Source organism: Pelecanus crispus, chromosome 13, assembly GCF_030463565.1.
Source record: "Pelecanus crispus isolate bPelCri1 chromosome 13, bPelCri1.pri, whole genome shotgun sequence".
NCBI lineage: Eukaryota > Metazoa > Chordata > Aves > Pelecaniformes > Pelecanidae > Pelecanus > Pelecanus crispus.
In genome coordinates, this window is record NC_134655.1 from 23,754,353 (window position 1) to 23,772,773 (window position 18,421).

General features: G+C 47.4%; 1 protein-coding gene across 1 annotated transcript in view; it reads right to left on the bottom strand.

Moving 5' to 3' along the window:
- Positions 1–18,421, bottom strand: part of EDA (ectodysplasin A) — an 85,581-nt gene that overhangs the window by 2,861 nt on the left and 64,299 nt on the right. The window contains exons 3-6 of the mRNA XM_075720759.1: positions 8,448–8,477; positions 4,377–4,556; positions 3,038–3,072; positions 2,583–2,634 (exon numbers count right to left, since the gene is read on the bottom strand). Coding sequence (XP_075576874.1) covers positions 2,583–2,634; positions 3,038–3,072; positions 4,377–4,556; positions 8,448–8,477 — 297 coding nt within the window. The remainder of the gene's footprint in view (positions 1–2,582; positions 2,635–3,037; positions 3,073–4,376; positions 4,557–8,447; positions 8,478–18,421) is intronic.

An 18,421-nucleotide genomic window follows, 5' to 3' on the forward strand; every position in this document is an offset into this window, starting at 1 on the left:
GTATCATCCCCACTCCAGAGCAAAGATGCTCCGGCACATGCAAACCAATGCCAGTTACTATAAGGCATTTGCTAAGTTTTCTTAATTCACCTGAGAGGCCAGGGGCTGATTTTTCACACTGTTTTTGTACGTTCAGCCACAGATCACAAATGACTTATCGCAGCTGCAATTATAAAAGCATTTCTACAGCTCAGACCCCAGGCGCCTCCTGAAGAGCATCTGTGTGCGGCCCTTGTAAGAGCTTTGTTACTGGCGATCTCCCTGGTACCATGGAAGAAACTCTGCAGCAGAGGTAGGACCAGGATCCAATTCTCCAAGAAAGATCCTCAACTGACATTACCCAGCCCTTGGGACCGTTAAACCTCTTCCTCTACCTTCCACCTCATTCATTCCCCTCCCCACACCTCTCTGCCCAGTGTCCACACTAAACAAGGTGGAGCTTCAGCAGACGGTGTGCTGAAGACTACATCAACACGTACATCCTTGAGGACCACAGCAAGGCTAGGATGGGAACAGTGATTCCTGTCCTCGTGGGAATTGGACTACACGTGGCCAATCTGTCTGCCCCCCTCTCAGTGCTGCTGGGCAGGAAGATGTTCTTAGCCGTGCTGTCATGATACAGCCTTCACCCTCACTTTTATAGAATCACAGAATGCTTTGGGTGGGAAGGGACCTTTAGAGCCCACCCAGCCCAACCCCTGCAGTGCCAGGGACAGCTTTAACCGGCCCAGGGTGCTCAGAGCCCCGTCCAACCTGGCCTGGGATGTTCCCAGGGATGGGGCCTCCACCGCCTCTCTGGGCAACCCCTTCCAGTGCTTCACCGCCCTCAGTGTAAAACATTTCTTCCTTATATCCTTATATCCACTTTAAGCCTTGGGATCATTCCTAGAATAAAACTAGTCCTTGCAGCAAGAGAGCCAACAGTATTATGGAAAAAATTGTGTGCAACTACAAGACTAGACCATCTCTCAGGACACATATGTGCATGGAGGCCAACTTAGGGTTACACAGTCGATTTTAATTCTGGTATTCCTTGACTTCAACATTCTTGACTTTGTAACTAGCATTATTTTAACAAATGCTTTGTCATTACATTTCCTAGGTTTTTAAAAGGCAAAACAACAACAAAGTATGAAATTGCATCGCGTCACACCTCATTAACCCCTAACTGGGGTCCTCGGCACGGTCAGGGGTTTACAGACCCACCCTGCAGCCCTCCGGCACTGGAGCCAATGGAATAGCTGACAACACGAGTGGACCTCTGTTCTCTGGACGGGCCAACAAGCAGGTCCAGAGGACACACTTCGCTACGAGCCGAGGACAGAGCCGTTCTGCGTAGGTGCCTTGTTTTATCAAATACAACTCTTTTCCTCCCAGTCTTCATCTGCTTCTCAGCTCCCTGCCCCCAGTTGCAAACCAGCCAGGTTGTGTTTTCTGCTGGCTGTCAGCTGGACAGCATTAATGGCTCACAGCATCAGATTGTTCCTGAGCAGCAGGGAAGTACACTCAGAGGGCAATTCCCACTCTTAGGGAGTAGCGTACGCTCTGTAAACATACAGGCTTCCCATTAATAAAGGGATAATTACTTTTTGAACGTAAGCAAAACAGCATCTTTTCCCCTCGTATTGTTCTTAGGAACGGCTGGTTTCCTTTTTGTTTTGGGGAGCTTTCCCCCACCCTGCTGTAAGCATAATTCCCTAACCATAAGAAATTTCAGCTCCCACAGCTCACGTCTGCTGAAAGAGAGAAATTGCCTTTCAGCAGAAGCGCTGGTCAGCCCGCACCATCCCACGCGTGGGGCAGAAGTTGGTGGACAGGGGTCCTGCAGCCCTGTTGCTGCCGCGCCAATCCCTGGGAGCTGCAGCCCTCGAGCTCCGGGCCGGGGGGACGTGCACCGGGGCTGCTGCCCGCGCTCCCCGGGGAGCTGCGCGCGGTGACTCAGGCAGGGGACAAGGCAGCCAGCTCCGCTCCGGCACAGCCAGACGTCGTGAGCAGGGAGGCAGCAGCTAATGAATGAGACCCAGCTGTTGGCAAGGAGAGCAGGAACTCCAGCAGAAATTGGATAGGGATCCGGGGAGGAAGGAGGAGAGCAAAGAGCTGCGGGTGGACGCGAAATGGCTCGGCAGGACTTGAGCTTAAAGGCTGTCGGTGGGGGCAGAGATGCACAAGGGACCGCGGAGGCTGCGCGTGTGCGCCCTGCAGCGTAACGCGGGAGGAGCTAGCGGCCGCGCACCTCCGTGTCCTCACACTACAGCTGTGCCTTCTCCTGCCATAAATTACCGGGACAACTGGAGAAAAACACAGGCTAACGGGGCTGAGACAGGAAAAGGATGCACTGAGGGCTTAAAATAGAATAGAGTGGGAAAGAAGGCTGGCCAGCAAGGGGCTGAGAAAAACTGATGCTACGACAGCAGGTTGGAGGAGGCACATCACATAGCTGGAGGTCAAGGAGAACAGCCAACAGCAGGGGTAATCAGGGACAACCAGGGACCCGTGTTATAGGATGGACTTAGACCCAGATACGAGGCTACGGGTGCAGGATGGGCTCTTTTCAGTAACTGCCAATATCATGAGATCCTTACCATTCTTCACTTGGATTGCTGAGCCTTGGCCTTGAAGGTGGACCACAGCTGGCTGCAAACGAGATTACAGGGATTTAAAATTACTGGGAAACACTGCGTCATTTTACAGTAACTCGACACACCTCCACAGCACTGGTGACCAGTACAGAGGCATGACAGTACGCTGAAATCATTAATGCTTTTCATGAAAGAAAAAAAAAAAGATCAGAGCAGCTGACGACAACATGTTTAGGTACTGGAGAAAAGGTGAGAAGCCCAAGCCAGATTAACAGAGCTTTCTTTTGAGCAATAAAAAGGGTGAGCTCAGGCAGTCCCTCTGCGTAGCTATGATTTAGCACACGCAAGAAGGGGTGAGTTTTTTTTCAGAGCTATACCATCGAACACTAGCAAACATAGCCAGTAACATTTACAAAAATCCAGCAAAGCTGGGTTCTTTCCTTGAAAGATCAACCAACCTGGATGTCTCTGGAGCCGGCCTTGTCTGTGGAACCTGCAAAATACAATGTCACATCATTGGAGAGGAAGCTTGAAAGAGCTGCAGTAAACAGCCCTATAAATAAAACTTCTCTTACCCCATAATAACCATTAAAAGCCCATTTTTAGTAGAAGGAAGACAGTAACAGGGGTATGGGGTACAGCTGAATGTTAAAACGTACATAAACAAGAAAAAGAGTCACCCTACTTTTTCCTGTTTTATTCCTGCATTTCTGCCCAACATCATCAAAATTCCCCAACGTTATTCAACCAGTTTCCACTAGAAGGAAAAATTGCACAACCCTTTTCCTGATCGGTAGTGCCAACGAAGCCTCTTGGCTGCAAAGATTACAAGTTTCACTCTGCAGTAACTCAGGTCATTCATTGCATTCAAGCTCCATGCTGAAATCTCTTTTTTCCGAGAGCCAAATCTCTATTAAAGAGGAGATGCTTGTGGGCAGCGCTCTGGAGTGCTAAGGACCTCATGCTGCTCCTGGCCTCTGCTTTGGCAATTTCTGAGATATGAATGCAGAAGTCAACCAAGTTTTCCTTTGAGAGCCATTCGAGCTATAGGGTAGTAGTCCCGATTTCTCTGAAGATACATTTTTTAATGCTAGACTGTTCGTATATATATAGATAACAAACAGCTTCCACTAATCTGCATTTTAAAGAGTTATTAAATTCAGGGATTTTAACAAAATAATTGGCACATGGCTCTGCGGAGAAACAATATGGTGCAGATACAAAGAAACAAAGAAAAATGAAACCAAGAACTGCAGGAGAAAAATGTATTTTCTTCTGGCTGGTACAGGAGGCAAGTTGCCTCAGTTCATGAGGTTCCTGGGCCGGCTTAGCGGCCGTGCTAAGCGTCAGCCTTCCCGGTCCCGATGCAAAGCTAGGCTTTGCGTCAGCTTAGGAGGCATTAACACAAAGCCCGAGTCGCTGCCGGGAGGGGCCACCTTGCAGCCAGTTTGTGCACGCAGAAATCCGTCACCGGCAGACTTCAGTGGGACGCTTAAAAGCAACTTGAGGCTCCGCGGGTCCTTGCTGCTCTTTCTCTGCACCCTCTTGCGACAGGCACCGCAGCACCGCACCCTAAACCACCGCTGCTGGGCGCCTCTCACCCCCCGCGGGTGCAAGGGCGAGCCCGGGAACACCCGAATCCTACACAAGGGTGCCGCAGCGTCGCGTTCTACGCTGTCCTCAGATGGAAACCTGGAGCTTTTTTATTTATTGGTACAGCAGCGGTGCTGCCGGGGCATCTCCTGCGTCCCCCCGGCGTGCAGGGGCTCTGAGCAGAGGAGGGGACAAACCGGTTACCTGAGGGGCCCTGCAGTCCAGGCGGTCCCTGAGGGCCCGGCGGGCCAGGGGGGCCAGGTGGTCCCATGACGGTTGTGCCGGGAATCCCGGGGATGCCGGGAATGCCGGGGGGACCCTGGGGCCCAGGAGGACCTGGTGGCCCCTGGGGACCGTTGGGCCCTGGAGGGCCAGCCTTTTTACCTGAAAAATAGAAGGTCACACGTTAGCTTCTCCGCACACTGAGCATGGGATGGTCTTTTACCTACAGGAAAGCCCTGGGAACGAAGAAAGCGGAGGATTGGGGATGGCTCGTTGCTGGCTGGAGGGCAGGGACGAGGAGAGCACCCACCCAGCCGGGGTGGGGGTCCCGCAGCTCCGCACCATGAGGACAACGCTGCCGGCAGGGCAGAAGCAGGACATGGCCTTGCAGGCTCCTTCCAGGGTCCGTAATTACATGTAAATGAGGCACGTGGACTCTCCAAGGCCTCCCAAGAGATGGAGGCTCAGACGGTCTCTGCCGCAGAGCTCCGGCCGCAGCCGTCCCCCGGCCACCCTGCTCTCGGCACGGGGCGGGAGGTGCCGCAGCCCTGCAAGGCAGCGCGCCCGCGAGCCGTGCGCACCCCTCCGGCAAGGTTAGGGTGCTCCCTTTGGCCAACAGCACCCTGCAATGCCACACAGCGAGAGCTGGCGTACGATAAAGCCGAGACGAACCGCTCTGCAGTTTCTCAGTTTGCCCTTTTTTTTTTTTTTTTCCGATGGAAACCAGTTGCAATCTTTTCTACCTGCTGTATATGTATGTGTTAGAAGAGAACCCCCGTGGCTTGATCTCCTGCCTGAGGGTGCGAGGTGCCTCCAGAGGGCAGTTCGGAGCCGAACTTCAGCTCCTCTCCACCTGCTCCTGAGCACCCAGGGCCATGCAGGAGGCATCCCCAGGAAGCACAAAGTGGCACGTCTCGACGGTGCGATAAGGATGCTCGTCTCGACGGTGCAACGAGGATGCTCGTCTCGACGGTGCAACGAGGATGCACGTCTCGACGGTGCGATAAGGATGCACGTCTCGACGGTGCGATAAGGATGCACGTCTCGACGGTGCAACGAGGATGCACTTAACGGGCACAAAGGTCTTCCAGGCTACAATGCCTCCAAATAATTAAATGTGCATTTTGGGCTTTGGATGGAGGGGTAAGGGGAAGGCTAAGGCAATCAAGAGGATGAGAGCACCGAAGAATTGCCACCGTCCTCAAAACGCGCCTCATCACGCGGTCCCGGGAAGAGAAACCACACAACCATGTAAATAAAGACTCACATACAGGCGCATACACAGCGGACTGAAATAAGGCCTGCAGGGAAAGCCTGACCCGTGCTCTCCTGATTTTTCCAGATCTCCCTGATAGAAATTATGTTCTTTTGAGGTAGTTTTTAAAATGCAACGTCTTAACAGCTTTTATGCCAAAGAGCTCTATTAACTTAGCAAAATTCCTTCAATTGCTGAAACAAAGTCTGCTGCAGGACAGAATTAAACACTTTTTTAGATGACAGCAGCACTTAGGATATGAAATAACCAAATACAGGTTATAGGAATGGTTTCTGAGTACATTTATGTACTTGTTTCTCTGCTAAATATCCATCTTTGTCATTGAACAAAACTATAAGGAAAAACCCATCTATTTTAGTTAGCACAGAAGTGGAGATCTCTAGGCGGCCACTAGCCACGAACATGGGCACACGGAAATCAGCGTAGGACAACTGCGCGGTTCAGTTTCAATGTGCAGAAAACAAAGTTAAAGTAAGCGCGGGTGATCGAAGCAATACCGGTATCCTACGAAAACGGGGACAAATCGTTCGCAGCAGTATTTCTGCCCAGATTAGCAGCCGTGTCTGCAAATCTGAGCTGGCAACAAGCCAGCCTTCCTCTAATCCAGCAGCTCCCCTCCTCCTTGGGTTAATGACATGCTTTGGCAATTATCATCTTGCATCAAACCCCTTACCAATTTCCCCTAAAGCGCACTTACTAAACGCTTCTCATTCACCTCGCCTCCAATCTAGGCCATCCGAAGGATCATATGCAGCAAATCAGGAATCCTGCTGCTGTCACTCCTTGCTTTCCTTCCCAAGACGGATACGCATTACAGCTGGTTTAACTAATCTGTCTCAGAAATCTGGTCTGCTACTAAATGAGCTGCTAGTTTAGCAGTAAAACAATTGCACATAATTCTGATGCCGCACAGGGACACTTATTTTCTGCACGTTCCTGCTCCTTCAAGAAATTTCAACTACTTTTCTGTGTTAACGGAACCTCGCTTATTAACGTCGCAAGCCAAAAAATAGATATTCACTAAGTATAAAGCTCTCGATTCATCTTCTAACCGAGGGGACCCCAGCCCCAGCACGAGCAGCTCTCCGGGGAGGGTCTCCAGCACCCAAGTCCCGGCGTGCCAAGCCTCCGTCGTTACGCACATGCACTAGGCAGGCTCCAAAACTCAATGCAGGCAGAACCCGTACGTCTTCCTTGATCATCGTTCACCAAACAATACGCTCTAATTCTAAAAAAAATTAAATGTGACAATACCATAAAATTAAATGCTTTTCAGCAGCGCTACAGCTGTATATAATACAGCTCTATGAGATCCCCCTGCTACTCCAGAATTGCTATGAATACCACAGTCGTCGTTTGCTATTAGTTCGGCTGATTTAACATGGGTTTAGGGTTTCAGAGTTTTGTTAGGACAAGCTTCTCAAACATAAAATTTTATGCTGCTTTTGAGGGTAAATATAAACTAGGTTTCTAACTGTGGTCTGTCTCAACCTCTCAGCCGTAAATGTTGAGTTTCTATCCAAGGATTAAAAGCGATTTGATGTGCTATTGAAGTAGCACAGACACGCAAAGCTTGGCCGCTCTTGCTGCCGCAGGTCGCGACAGCGGGCTGGAGCCCAGGCCGTGTACCGGCACGTGCGGGAAGGTCTCTCGAGGGTCACAGCAAAGTGCTGAACAGCTCACTTTTCTGTTAATTAAACACACATTAGGTGCAATAGGTAGTAAGCAGAGAGTTGACATCGTGCCTGTCGGTGCTTTGCTGCATTGGCTTGGCCATGAGCACGTGCTGCATGTCGACGCCTGCACGAGCCCCTCCATACATCGAGCTCCCTGGGCTTCAGAGGCAGCGCAACCCCAAGTTGCACACAGTTACTGCATTACTCGTAACCTACAACTCGTTGCAAGCATGCACCGCAGTTTTTAAAATGTGCACAGAAGTGTTTTGATGGTTAGGAGGAGCCAAAATGGGTAATCTGACTGCGTTTCCCTGAAATCAGGGAACTCGGACCCTTTGACTTGCTCAAGTTCCTGGTAACAAGTAAGCGTATGACCGTAAGCATTGCCCAGGAGCTCTACACAAACAGGGACGGCATCAGGCACCCCACGGAAACACAGGGCTACCTCCCAAACAAGCCAAGGCACAACAACTCATCGATATGTGTTTTAAAAAATACCCAATTACCCATTGCAAACAGCCTGAGGCACATAAGAAAGTCAGACAAAACACCCGTGGGCTGACCGACACTATGAATGGACACAGAAAATAATACTTTTGAGATTAATACACAACCAGAAGTGAGATGCAGAGCGTATCTACGTTGACTTTGATGGGTCTGAAGGAGCCCCAACCTGCAGCAAGATGCACGGCAGGACAGGGATGAAAGCTAAAGCTCTTTTGGCAGAGATGGCCCGGCAAACAGCAAGCTGCTTGTGACCCAACTGGTCACTGGTACGTGACCCAACTCCACTCAACTATTTAATTATAGAATCTTCAGAAGGACTTCTATACAGTGTAATCAACCTCCTTGAGCTTTTAAGGAAGGCTTTAACATGCGCCTATGCTCCCCCACCGCCGCTGGGTCACGCAGTCCTGCCACGGCAACGCGGGAGCGGGAGAGCAGCCGGTGGTCTGCGTTGTGGGACCACGCGCCTCGCTGATCCCTGCCCTTCCCGGAGAGGGAACCTGTCGTTGGTTTCTCCTTTGTGTTGGCTGAAGAGAATTCATAGCTGGGTAACACAGGCACAGAAAGAAAAATTAAATTAAAACTCAAACTTACCCTTTTTCTTGTTTTTAACTGAACTTGGACCTACAAAGGAAAAAAAAAAGAAAACTAGTGAAATTCAGTGATTGGTTCATCTTAGAAAATCCCCACTGCCACCAAGACCCACCAACCCAGAGGGTGCCCCTCCAGAGCTAGAACAAAATTGGCAACAAAACTGGTAAACTGGTAGAATCATCGAATCGTTTAGGTTGGAAAAGCCCTTTAAGATCATCCAGTCCAACCATTAACCTAACACTACCAAGTCCACCACTAAACCAATCAAGGGGAGAGTAGCAACCCCACGCCTCCTGGCTTGGTGGCTGGATCATTTATAATGAAAGTAAAAACTAGGAATCATTAAGGTTGGAAAGGATCTCTAAGATCATCACTCCAACCATCAACCCAACACCCCCATGCCCACTAAACCACGTCCCAAAGTGCCACCTCTGCCCGTTTTTTGAACACTTCCAGGGATGGGGACTCCCCCACCTCTCTGGGCAGCCTGTTCCAATGGCTGACTACCCTTTCTGTGAAGACATTTTTCCTAATATCCAATCTAAAAGTTTGGAGTTTCTGTTTTCCACAAACAACTGCTGTGAAGGTATAACGATTTTACGGGGATCCGGATCTGCTTTACCCTCTCTCAAACTAGCAACCCATGGCTGGCGTAACACAAGTAGGTGAGTTTTGGTGGGCTCTCCAGGAGGGCATCCTTCCCTCTTTACTGCAAAGACGAGTTAAACCACCCGCTTGTGGCCAACGGCAAAGCTCGGGCGATGGATGCTCTTCAACCTTGAGCCAGAGCTTGACTCTCAGATACCAGCTTAGCTCCAGCTCCGCTGAACCCTGCTCAGAGTTCTGCCACACGCCTGAAGCCGCTGATGGAAGCACGGCACGTCAAACCTTCAGACAGCGGAAATCCTGAGACTCGGCAGAACCCGTTTAAAAATACGATCCCTACACAGCAGATTATTTTTCAAGTGGACGACGGGTGCATCTGTGGTCTGTGCAGCTATACGTGAATTTTCTCTGTTAGCTTGAAATCGCTAAGCTTAACGTTTAAAGCTGACACATTTTACTTCCTGATGAGGACAGGTTAGAAGAAGTTAGTGTGACTCAGCTCTCAGCTGAGAGCGGTAACCCGAATACTTGCGAGCCAAATTGTTTAAAAATAATAATAAAATACTAAAAAAAACAAAAGCAAAGAATGAGTATGAACTGGCTTATTGAAACAATGGGAATACAAGCAAGAAGTGAAAATATTTATAGCGAAGTTAAGAACCTACATGATTTTTTAAGCAGAAGCTGAAGTGTGAAACATGTTCCATTGCTTCCTCAAAAATTAATCAGGGATGGGAACGCACTGCAAAAATCCCCAAATATTCCCTCGCTGTTCATCAGTGAAATCCCTCTAAAAATCTGGGTTTAAACACACATCGAAGATTGAAATCACCTTTAACTGAGATACGCTTGTAATGAATGGAAGGTAACGAGGTTGCTTTCAGTCAGCACTGGTAGAGAAAGACAAATTACCAGTTAGTACAGCAGTGCCACATTCCCGTGGCTAGACGGAAAGATGCGAGAAGGACCAGGGAAACATGCCGTAACCTTAGTGATGCCTTTTCAACAGGAATATTAATTTGCCTGCATTATGCTGTTGGGTCATGGGAAAATTATGGGGTTATCTAATTTATTATTTCTGCTAATTTACTGGTTTTTTTACTAATGCATATATTCACAGTATTAAAATATGTAGATAGGACAAGACAGAGGTTTCGAACAGTGCCAGTCCCAGTATCTTGCACGGGAGCAACACGGAAGCCAACCAGCAGATGAACTCCAAAACCTTTTATGTTGGGCAAACACTGCCAGGCTCCTCTTCCTGCATTTTCTGAACTCCCGCGATGCAGAAGGAACCGCAATCACGCCGGCGATCTCCACCAGCCCTCATCTTAGGCATCAGCTAGTTAATAACATTTTCAGTGAAGAGAAAAAAATTGGCTGGGGGACGTCATTTAAAAAAACCCAACAGAACCAAACCAAACCAAACCCAAAACCCAACACAGCAAGCAAAATGTGAGTGCTGTGTATGTGTCTCTTCAGACCTCGGAGTCACGAGAGTTTATTTCATGTTATATATATCACACCATTAGCGCTATAACCAGAGTGAAAGTACAAATAGCTGCGGCGAGCCAAACACATTTGAAATGGATGGAACCAATTAGCTTCAAAGATGAATGGGAGGAATGAGAACCACATGCGATGTCAATGTTCACAGTCTATATTACAACACACGCATCTGTTCCAGGCACGGCAGAGAGAGATGTTACGGCTGTGCAAGTGAATCTTTTGACAAACACAAGAATACTTCTGACATGAAAAAAACACAATATTATTAGCCTTGGGAGCTTCTGAGTCTCTGGGGTTTGCATCTGTTCGTCTCCCAATAGGAGGGGGTGGATAATTTGATTGTAGCATAAGGTTCATCCGATACACCAGAAGACAGAATTTTCCTCATTTTTGCCCAAAACTGTAAACTCATCGGACCTTTCTCAATTTAGTTGAAAATGGGAACAAAGTCTCTTACTGAGTCTGGGAAGCAGAGCTCCGCCAAAATACCAGATCTGTTATTTCCTTCAGTACAAAAGGTGCCAAGGCACAAGCCTTGAAAACTTTACTTGATATACATTGTCCCAACACATACGTGCAGAGGAGGGGGGGAAAAAAAAAAAAATCCTTTCTGACATGCTTTTCTAAGGCCACACCCCAATATTTAAGCAATAAAGCCTGTTAAATGATGCAGTGGTTGAATGCATGTGACCCGCTGGTTATCTGTTAACTGATGGAGCAGGTCAAATACCTACAAGTTAGGCACGCGCATAAGTCTTTCCTAGAGTCTTCTCCTACACCGTTAATCCCACCTCGCCATCCCACTCCGGCGGAAAGGCTCCCAGGCTCAAAACCTTTCACACTACCCACATTTCTTTAGTGTAGTTTCATGGAGGCCATCAGAGGACTTGACTCCAACGAAGGTCTATGAGAAGATACTTTTTTTTCCACTCCAAGATGCAGACTACACTATGTTCCTGACAGTATCAAAAGCCTTATAAAAAAACAAGTTACAGGATATGTACTGCTGCTCTGGAGTCCACAAGACCTGCCATCTTCTTGTAGAAGGAAATTGGTTTGACTTGAAGAATTGTCCACCCATCAACGCTGTCTGCTGCTGCTGCTCTTGTGTCTGCTTTCAGGGGCTTCACTGCAGCGCGTTTGAGGATTTAGTCTAGTCCCAGTGGGATTTGAGAGCAACCTGACTGGTCAGCTGTTTCCCAGCACCTCTTTTCCCTTCCTTATAAAAACAACCTCGAGTTTGCTTTTCTGCACTTTTCTGACATCACCACTGTTCCTCATGAATTCCTTAAAGTATCTGTTATGACCTTGCTAGAGATCAAGCTCATGGTCTGGGCCACTGATATTAAACGCGACAGCTGCCCAAGCATAGCTATTTTTCTCCACATGTGCTTGCACTCGACTTTTGTACTTCTTCCTACCAACCCCACCTATCTCCCACCTCCTTTCCGCATGCTGTCTGCTCATGTTTGAGGTCAAACCAGACCCCAGACCAAGGGAAGTCCATCCCCTTCTACATTTCCTGTCTTTCATCTGAAATTACATTTATGCTTATGCTCTAATCCGTCCTTGAAGGAGCTGTCAGCTCTATTCAACCCTTCATTTTAGCTTTGCTTTGCAGAGGAAGGAAAGTTGACAAGAACTGTTAATACAGAAGACAACCAGGGTATCGGAGAGGACAGGCTGGATGGCTTTGAAGGATAATAAGCATGGAATGAGATTCAGTCATACAAAATGCATAGTCCTATAAATTATATATACGGAGGGAATAATAAACTGTTCTGCTGGATGGTGAAGCTCCTCTGATAAAGCTGTGGAGGACAATGTCTGCACATGCTGAGTTGCTGTCACACAGCCAGGAAAGGCAGAAATGCAATCCTAAAACAGATCAGTGGAAATACCTCTGGCAGACATAGGGCAATACTGATGAAAAACCTGGGAGTAATGCTGTCAATCGTGATAATCTACCTACAGAAAGATGAATATAAATGAGAACAATTTCACAGAAGGGCTCCTGGGAAGGTCAAGAAGTGGTCAAGCAGAGCTCGCCTAGCTGGCCATCAATGCAGGGAAAAGGATGAGAGTACCGCTGGGAAAGGGATGAGAACACCGCTGGGAAAGGCTACGGTGATGGGCATGGAGGGAGAAGACCTGTTAGGGCTTGAAGGACAGTGCTGGCATGTCCTCACATGTGCGAATTGCTCCCCAAGAGCATTAAGGTGGGAATGAGAAGGCTTCTCCTAACCTCCAGAAGGAGGAACATGGGTTTGGAGGGGGTCTTCCAGCTCAGAGCGAGCCCTCTGGTGTCACGGGTCACTGCTTAGAAGTCTCTCAAAAGTTCATCAGTCCCTTTGGAAAGTGGTGAGATTATTTTCTGTCGAACTACTAAAGCCATAGCTACCAAGCTACAAAGCAGGCTGCTAGCCTGACTTGAAACATTTATGCTAGCTACCTGATCTACTTCTAAAATTTATCATCTCTTTCACTGGATTTCCTGTAAGAAAAGCCCACCGACTCCTGCTGTAATAACTCAGGCCAGCTCTATCATCTGCCAGCTGAGTTTTTAATCACAGGCCGGGATTTCCCCAGCAAAGGTGTTAGAGCAGCAACGCTGCACGCCAGGCTTTTGAAAACCTTAGCTTTGAACAGCGCTCGAGACCTAGACTCCTCCAAAAGCTTATTTTCCACATCTGTTGGGAAAATAAAAGGGAATGATAACAGAAAAGGGGGAATATAAAACCAGCAAGAGCGGTAAACCTTGAAGGAAAGGCACAAGCAGGGAAATACAGCTCTGTATGGTACCAAAACGGCCACCCTGGAAGCCTTCTGCCTGCAGAGCCATCCAGCTGGGCGTCCGCAAGGGCAAGGCTCCAAGCAATGCCAAGTCACTCCTCCTAGCAGCAGCACTGTTGCCACGGGTTTTAGCACCGAGCCGCTCCAGATGCAAACTTCTCACCTAAGCTAAAGACAGCATTTGCAATAGATGAGTTTTTGTTGTGTCAAGCAGCAGCTGTGGCCCAGCAAGCAGCAGAAGACATCTAACCGTGCTTCAGGGAGCAGGTTCTAGCCCCCCCGCCAGCTCCTGCAGCCCTAGCATCTGCTGGATCGTTTCCAAGGGCTTCAGAAAAAAACCAGATGGTGATGCAACCCGAGGATATTACATATGACATGTTTTCTCTTATAGAGATTTATAGAGTTTACTTTTTCCCCCGCCGATTTTTCTTTCTGCATGCTACACACTGCTATGATTTACTATATATACACAAATATCAAAAACTTCTTTAGGACATATGCTGATATAAATAGTATATTAAAAAAACCCTGCATTCACTTATCAGTTATGTGTGAGGATTAACAAGAAATAGTTTAAATTCCTGCAAAACAGTTCAAACTGGTTTTATTGATGGGAACAGATCTTTGTAATTACGCTTATTTTATATAAAACCTATAAAAGGTTGACCATTCTAGAAATCAGTCAAACAAAGGAAAAGTAGGACCTAGGAAAGCTGCTGAACTTTCTCAAATTCTCAGCTGCCGAGAGCAGAACAAAGTCAACAAGTGCCACTACCGCATTCTAGCAGCATCCACATTCAACCCAGAACAAAGACGTCTACTGATGCCTTCAAGGTGTTCAAGCGTTTTTGGAAAGGTACACTGCAGCAACCACTGGGTCCTCTACAGGCTGTGCCAACCCATTTTCAGCATTCACTGCTTGCTCCTGGGGTTGTTAAGGCACCCCTTTCTATTTTCCTAGCACTAAATCCTCCAGAAACACCACATCGCTTCTCACTCATTCATAAAATAAGCATAAGGTGACCTGAAATCATTAAGTCTACAGCTACTTTCAAGACGAACACCTAATTTTGAAGACGAAAACAGAAGTGGGGAGTTCTATGTGATTTACCTAATAAGCACATTTTGAAAACTGTATCACCTTTGTGAACTAAAAAAAAAAAGAATTTTCCATCTTTTTCTTTGAAGTATGAGCTTCTGGGTGTGGTTGGAAGAAGAATACTAGATTTAATGATCACTGTTCTCAACAGCTATGGAAGTTGGTGTAAAGTATTTTTCCAAACCCTGCTAACCAGCTGGTTTAACAGAGACCACTTGCTAAATCTCAGACAAAGCTCTGAATACTGCCCAAATCCACCAGTAACTTCTGGAGAATAGACAGCTAACAGAATTTGAAATGAGTTCCTGGACATTAGTCAGGATACCATTTTTAATGGAGTTACTGAAAAATGTGACGGTGCTGGCCAAAATGAAATTATTCTCCATTTGCATGCAGGGATTTTTTCTTCAAGGATCCTGGATTCTCAATAAACACAATGCACAAAGGGAAGAGAAGAAACAGGAGCCGAGCACGACAACCAGGCTCTGCGGTGCAGCAGATGAGTGTCCCACGGCTCGAGTCCTGCTAACCCTCAGGTTACCATTCAACCCAACAACGCAGGTTGTCTCCATCTCTCATAGAAAGCTCTGGCCACCAAGTGCCCTCCAGCTGTGAAAATGTCCACCTCTCCTGGAGGAAGTTCTCTGCCACTTGGGGCTTCCTAAAAAAGAGGGGCAAAGTGGCTATTAAAATGCTACCTTTCCCGACCCACGCCTTGGAATTAACCAGTCCTGTCAACTTTCACAGACATTAAGACCAGAAGGAACCATTATGATGACCTAATATCAAAGAAGTCCTGCCCGTTAAGCCTTCCATCCATCCCTCTATCTCTATTTGACCAATACTAAGGGGCAGGGGGGGAAAGAAAAGCTCAGGTGTTACTTGAGATTTCAAGTGCTGAAGACTCTACTACCTTCTTTGATATAAGCTGTCTCAATTAATACTAAAAAACCTCCACTTTAGTCAAACCTCCGAAACTCAGTTGTTTCATTTATAGAACTGGTGTAATGATATTTACTTCGTTCACATGAGTATGAGATATGTAAGGCTTTTCAAATATTTTTAAGTGCGGCGTTATTAATGCCAGACTATGGTGGAGTTGGGGAAAGAAGGATGTTAGCTCCCAAACACATGCTTAATCTAGAACATGTGGTCTGGGGGGAGGTTTGGAACCAATATGTTTTCAACATTTTCAGGAAATTTGGTCTATCCAGATGAAAGCTTCTTGGACCCTACTGAAATATCAGTCAGCGATACAAATACTGAAACAAGATGAATTCTTTCCCTTCCCTGAAAAAGAAAGTGCTTCTTCACCAATTCCAGAGAAACAGGCAAGAGATCTTGAAGAGCAGCTTTGGTATTATTACTCCAGAATATTCAGAAAATAAGATAAATTATAGATTTAGGAAAATACCCCAGAAGTAAAATGCATTGTGCACTACTCAAAACTTCTGGCATGCCTCGCCAGAGTGGTTTTTCTTGGGGGATGGGATGAGGAAGGCAGGTCTTCTGCTAAGTGCGGAGGAACGATGCTGCCTGCGATTACAGGCAGAATGGCTGAATGCAAGTTAGGGACACGATGTCCCTGGTACAAGGCTAGTACTCATGTCAATAAATCCGAATATAGTGAATATATTACGTAACAGAACGGGAGCTCATTGTACAAAGCGTGGGAAGGATGAAACAGTGCTGCCTCGTACATTAATATGTAAGGCAGAGCCCAAGGCCGTTCAGTTGCTCCTCAACCACTATTGTTGCTTCTCTCCAGCATCTTCCTTCCACAGCTGTACCAAGAGTCGTGCCTGGAGGACATCCCAGCCTGCTGCTCTACCTTCACTGCACTTAAACTCTGTGCACAGTAGAAACACAAACCCTAAATTTCAGGAATCTCTGCCTACTGGTAGCCCTGTTGTACTCTGGAGTTACAGGCTGCCAAGATCCCAAGGCTGGCTTGGAGCCAATTTATAGCTGACACTTCTCCTGATACCCCACCCCTGTGCTGAATTAAACTGCCTAACGCTCAAAGCCAGTCTCCTCCAGCCTGAGAGATCAAGAAGAGTTTGCAGCTCATTTTGTACTCTTTTGAGGCACTCCCTTGGCTACATCCACTTTTTGAGGCTATTCTTCTTCTTTAAGCAATGTGTCTCCACATGTCTCCGAGGGAAGTATCCCGCACTGAGGTCTCCCCCGACACTTCTGGGACACTATGCTGCTTGGCCAGAGGGTCTGAGAAGAGCTTATGCATCAACACCAAAGGCTGAGAATCATTTATCTTGTGGTGAGTTAGGTATGAGAGTGGCTTTCTGCTGCCTCACTGCTCCTCTCCTCTGAGCAATCCGTCAAAGGACAAGCCTACATCCATGTGTCATCCAGATGATCAGATGCTGCTCCAGGAGCTCCATGGATCAGTAGTCTGCTCCCTCCCTATTCCTCTGATTGCATACACCAGACCCCAGTTCAAGCCTATCGGTCCAAAAACAAACGGAGGGAAAGTCACAGCTCATCCCTGCCCCTTCTCTTGAGCCCCTGGAGTGACACTGGATGCCAGAGAGCCACAATCTCTCTTCCTCAGACAGCTTCAGACTGTGTAAGATCTCATCATGTAACAGGTTTTTTTTGTTGTTGCCAAAGTTTTTTTTCTCTTGCCAATAGTCAGAGAGATTTTTCCCTGGTTTGACAATTAAAAACCAGGACTCTTTACATCAGGGAATAACTTGGTCAAGCTCATAAGGAATGGGAGGACAGTTAAATGCAAAAATACAGAGATACTGGCCAACAGCAACAGTAGGTTGCTATGTGCTTTATATTGATCTTTAATCATATTAAAGGGAAAAAAAGCCTTTAGCTACTGCAGTTCAAGATGATCAGAGCTGAAGTGTGAGCCAAAGAGGCAGACCTAAGAGACCATCAGTCAACAACCTGTCTCACGGGTCCAGGTAAAGGTACCTTGTTGAGCAACCACCCTCTGCCCCCGCTGGAGAGGGGGAAGGAGTAGGATGAATGTAATTGTTCTCATGCATTTACCACATTTTTCCACCTTAAAAAGGATGGCGTGACTCAGAGGTCATCAGCTGCTGTTTGAAGGGACCTGTGTTGGAGCACGTAGAGACCCACCAGCCCTGCATACCTCCTACGGGCTTTCTGGCACGAGGAACAACACAGGTGCGGGGTCATGGAAGAACCAGACTGGAACAGCAACCGTCCTTTAGAAGTCTGTCACCTCTGCTGTGGTCACCCCTGTCTGGTGTTGGTCCCGCTTTGGGGAAGAGGGCCGGATCCAGTCACCTCCTGGGGTCCCCCCCACCCTATGTTACTCCACGACCTCAGCTCTGCTTCTCCAACAGCCAGAGCTCTGCTGAAAATCACTGCTCGCTGCTTTCTCGAGTACAGCAGAGGTACCCTTACCGCAACAGGAATTTCCATCACTCTATATGACAAAGAACGACCGGCTGATTTATTTCCTCAGTCCCATCCAGATCCACTTTGGGATCGGTGGCAAGGTACCAGGACAGCCTACTGATAGCATGAAAGCTTTTAAAAAAAAATATCCAGTCTCCACTGAGTAGGTGCAAGCACACCATAGTGCAAATATGTTCATGAACAAAGACAAAATCCTGCTCCCAATTAACTACAGAGCCACTGTTGCTGGCAAAATAATATCGTGCTGCCTTCTCAAAAAGACAAAAATCCAATCAAACATAAATCTCCACCCTTCTTAACTCCGCTCCCACATAATCAGTCCCAGCCAAGTTCCTGGGGTTCACACCAGAACCTGTGGCCATCACATTTCATTTTCCGCACTCTCACTGGCTATGGAAGAAGAATACGATGTGCCTTTTGTTTTCCTTCAGGCATTTAGGTTGGATTCCAAATGCTGGATCTTTACAGCAGAGCTGACAAACAACATTACTACTTCTAATTCAAGTATCTCGAGGCTTTTGCTGGCTTGCTGGCTGGACTCATAAGG